The sequence below is a fragment of the Nicotiana sylvestris genome, chromosome 2 (genome assembly GCF_000393655.2).
Source record: "Nicotiana sylvestris chromosome 2, ASM39365v2, whole genome shotgun sequence".
Lineage (NCBI taxonomy): Eukaryota > Viridiplantae > Streptophyta > Magnoliopsida > Solanales > Solanaceae > Nicotiana > Nicotiana sylvestris.
This window is the reverse complement of record NC_091058.1, coordinates 107,912,784-107,917,256: the sequence shown is the minus strand read 5'-3', so window position 1 is coordinate 107,917,256 and position 4,473 is coordinate 107,912,784. Positions and strand designations below refer to the sequence as shown.

Sequence of the window (4,473 nt, the reverse complement as noted above, 5' to 3'; positions counted from 1 at the left end):
TGCTGAGAGACCTAACCCAATAATTCCATTATTTCGACAGTTCAATCATTCCTCTCTCGTAAGCACTAATGTGTGGAACCATGTGCCAATGTACAATGTTAGCATTATTTTTCCAGTATTCATAATAGCTATGGATGTATCAAATTCAATATGGTTACCTATCACCTCAAATTTAAAGCAGGAGGAAAAAATACAGTTAACTTTCTGAATCAGGGCGAACATGAGGAGATGTATGCTAGATCAGAGCAAGTTTAGCTGACATAATAGCATACATTTACTAAGAATGTGATACAATTCAACAAAATGACAGAGATGTAGCCATGTAGTGATAGTTCATATGATCAGTAACTGAAATAAAATCCCCATTTAATTCTTCAACAATTAGAATTGCTTAAAATACTTTGGTATGAAACAAACACTGTACAGCGAGCAAGAAATTGTAGAAGACATACTTCTTCATGTTATCTATAAATACACTTGAAACCCAGCTTCCAACTTTTGCGCTGGAATGAAACTTAAAATCAGAAAAACAACAACTTACAATAAAATAAACAGCAGCTATAGCTATAGGCTATGTCATACCATTAATTCATGTCCAAGAAATTGCCAGAGGACTACCCACCACATGCTTCCCATCTGACCACTCAATTCTGCCAAATACATTCGTAGTTGAGGAAGACATTGATGGAGCCGTAAAAGTCACTGTATATGATTTCTTCTCATTCATCTGACTGAAACTCAATGTCTCAGGCTCAACCGTAATCTTCACTGAACTAGTTGGTGATGTAACTGTAACTTTATATGTTCCAGCCGGTCCAACATTAGTCAGCATCCGGCTGTATTTGATTGAGCTTGAACCGGCACTCCCGGTTCGAGCTGCGGATTCTGCTGGAAATGAGACTGCAAACGAAGGGTAATTCAAATCTGTGACACTGTATTTTTTACTCTCATTGCACGTGAAGTTTCTTCTTGCTAAGCTGCTGATTTGTGAGGGAGTGTAATTCAATGCACACAGGAAATTGAGATAATCGTCGGTGGTTATGTCGTAGACCAGTCCTGGGTTCAATGCTGAAACGGGATCCACGTGTCCGGCTCCGTGATCAAGCGGTGTTGATGGTTTTCCGGTGGAGACGTCTTGTATTGCTCCGCCGTTCTTGTAGGCGGTGTAAGCGGTGGTCATGAGCGCCGAACGGATGGCGGCAGGGCTCCATTCTGGGTGGGCCCCTTTTAGCAAAGCCGCTAAGCCACTCACGTGTGGACACGACATGGAGGTGCCCGAGATAATGTTGAACCCGACCCGTCTATCGTCCTCTTCTAACCCGGTTGGACCGACAGCCCCAGTCCAACCGGCTAGAATGTTAACACCAGGCGCGATGATATCCGGTTTAAGTATCTCCGGGGTGATTGAATTCGGGCCTCTAGAACTAAACGCTGCAACAACTGGTGACGGTTCAATTCCTACCTTTGTTCCTTCAAAAAGAATGGTGGCCGTTGGATTAGAATCCGAGGTTAAATAATCCCTGATTGCATCCCCTGTCTTTTGACCCACTGCGGTCGCCGGAAGTAAGTGAGCGTCAGCCACTAGCTCCTCCCCATTCGCGGCCGTGTTAGTCAAAACCATGCCCACCCCACCAGCTGCTTTTACCACAGAGCCCTTTTGGACTCTAGCGTTAATCCCTCTGTCACACAACACAATCTTGCCTTTAACTTTCTCAGGAATTAAAGTACCCGTCATACACAGATTTCCATTGGTGACGTTGCTAGCATTACCAGCATACACAAAGGGAAGCATTTTGTTAGGTAATGAATTACCCTTGTAAAGTGAAACGCCTGAGAAGTTTTTACCATTACCAAGGCTTACATATGCCGGAAAATCACGGTCCAATGTTCCGGCCCCAACGGTGGTGATCCAAGGTGCTACGTTAGACAAACTGTATGGGCTCGGACCAGCATTTCCAGCTGAACAAGAGACCAAAATACCCTTCTCCATAGCAGCAAACGCTCCAATTGCCACGCTGTCTCTGTAATAATCCGATATGCCTCCACCTAGTGATAACGAAAGTACATTTACGTTATCATCAATTGCTTTGTCCATAGCTGCTAATATATCGGAACTAAAACATCCACCAACCCAGCAAACTTTATACACGGCAACTCTTGCACGAGTAGCCATTCCTCGAGCAGTTCCAGGAGCATAGCCAAAAAGGCTAGCGCCCTGAACAACTGAACCACCTGCTGTGGTAGAAGTGTGTGTTCCGTGTCCGTCATCGTCCCTTGGTGATTTGGACTCTTTGGACTCATCAATTGGACCAAGTGTAGTCTCATAACCTCTAGAAAAATACCTAGCTCCGATAAGCTTTCTGTTACAATTCGATGAACTGAAATTGGTTCCAGACTCACACTGACCTTTCCACGAAGCGGGAATAGGCCCAAGTCCACTATCGTCGAAACTCTTACTTTCCGGCCAAACTCCAGTGTCAAGTACTCCGATGATGACGTCACTCATAGCATCTGACTCAGGGAAGAAATCAGCGCTTTTGTCGAGGCCCAGAAAAGTAGGTGTACGAGTAGTGTGGAGTTGGTATTTTAACTCGGGTAAAACAGAGAGAATCCCAGGTTGGGTTTCTAAGGATTCAGCTTCTTGTGGTGTAAGCCTTGCTGAGAAACCATGGATAACGTTGTTGTAAACATAGAGCATCTCAGCTGAGTCAGAGACTGATCTTAGGGACGAGTCATACCAGTGAGTATGGTCGTCGTTAAAAGTTGCTGGCATTTGGGATTTAGCCATGTGAATGATGTATGTTTTCTTCTTCACCATTGCCACTGACATGTGGCATCGGAACAGAAGTGCAACAACAACAAGTATTACTGGGTATCTAGACATTTTGAGTTTGTGTGAATTTTCACTCATTCCCTAGTGAAAGAAAGGGAATGGATGAACAAGAAATGAGAAAGTGCAGTTAATATATATAGGAAAAAGAGAGGTAGCAGAGTGAACAGTTTATATGGAGTGTGAAAACATGAAAAGGCAAGCTAAGAGTGTGAGAGTAGTGATAAAGTGGGGCTAGCTGGGGTGGGGGGGGGGAATAGGGTTCTTGTTTGCTTCTTATGAATGATTGGTTTCAAACAAACAGAATAGAAAGATCCAGCCTAGCAGAACAACTGATGATAAGTTATATGATAAATAAAAGATTAAAGAAGGAGAAGATATCATAGAAGGATCAAATGATGACATTCACGGAAATTGTAGTAGTTTTTTTTTGTTTTTCTATAAATTTTTTAGAGAAATATGCCGTCGCTATCTTTCGCAAATAAGAGAGGAGAAGTAAATTGCACTAGACAAGTTCGGTGCAACGAACTCTGACCGAAAAAACTGCTGGTAAGAAAAAACGATCTCAAGGTCTCTCACGTGAGAAACCAATAACCCAATCAACTTGGCAATCCTTCAACTTAAGATCAAGAGTAATAAAAGAAGAGGAGTTAATTTTATCCATGATCATTGAACTTTTGTGTTTGTTATCCAAAAATCACTTTTCTTTTTTTTGTTAGGTAAAAATCATTTAACTTTGTGTTCATTACACAAAAGTCACTTTTCTTTCTTTTGTTACACAATTTTACTTTGCTCTAGTTATCACAAAAATCACATTTTTACTTGAAAAGTCTATTATACCCTTGATATTATATAAACCTTCATATTTATGTAATACCTTCTATATTATATGCTATATAATATATTTTTAACTATGTATTTTATTTATAAATAAAATAACTTAATATTATTTTATTTATTATTTTTATAATATATTCGTATATTTAATTTTTTCTTAACGTTAATTTTTAAAATATATTAGTAGCGTTATTAAATTTGTCAGTAACCTTAATATATATTAGTAGAGGAATAAAGCGACAAGTACATTTTCGTGAGAAAATTCGCACGTAAACAAACAAAGAAAATGAGGAAAAATTATATGTTAATCTGAAGGAAAATCCCTAGGTACTACATGTGAATCTAGACGGGGATATTTTCTTGGGATTTTACTGGGCAATTGGTTATTTGAGAAATTACAGTACTAGAAATTCGGAAAAACCCGTCTAAAATAATCGACTAAATTTGGTCGGTAATGGCCAATAACTGTCCAAAACGCGATCATCAACGTGTAGTCGGTATTTTGAAGGTCGGAAGGGCATACCGACCAAAGTTGGTCAGAAATTACCGAATAACTTTGGTCGATCAATTAAATTCAAAAAAAAAAAAAGAATTGCTGAAAAAAAGTTATTTTATAACGCTACTAATATATCTTGAAAATTAAAGTTAAGAAAAATTAAGTATACGAATATATTATAAAAATAACAAATAAATAATATTAAGTTATTTTATTTATAAATAAAATACATAGTTAAAAATATATTATATAGTATAGTATAGAAGGTATTACATAAATATGAAGGTTTATATAACATCAAGGGCATAAT

General features: G+C 38.8%; 1 protein-coding gene across 1 annotated transcript; it reads right to left on the bottom strand.

The window, feature by feature from the left end:
* Positions 1-338: 338 nt before the first annotated feature.
* Positions 339-3,021, bottom strand: LOC104210736 (subtilisin-like protease SBT1.7). Its single transcript, XM_009759698.2, has one exon. The coding sequence runs from the start codon at positions 2,909-2,911 to the stop codon at positions 590-592; it is 2,322 nt and encodes a 773-aa protein (XP_009758000.1). The 5' UTR covers positions 2,912-3,021; the 3' UTR covers positions 339-589.
* Between the last annotated feature and the right edge of the window lie 1,452 nt (positions 3,022-4,473).

What these genes read in the sequence shown, in the direction of transcription:
- LOC104210736 (XM_009759698.2), bottom strand. Translation starts at nt 2,911, where the DNA reads ATGAGTGAAAATTCACACAAACTCAAAATGTCTAGATACCCAGTAATA.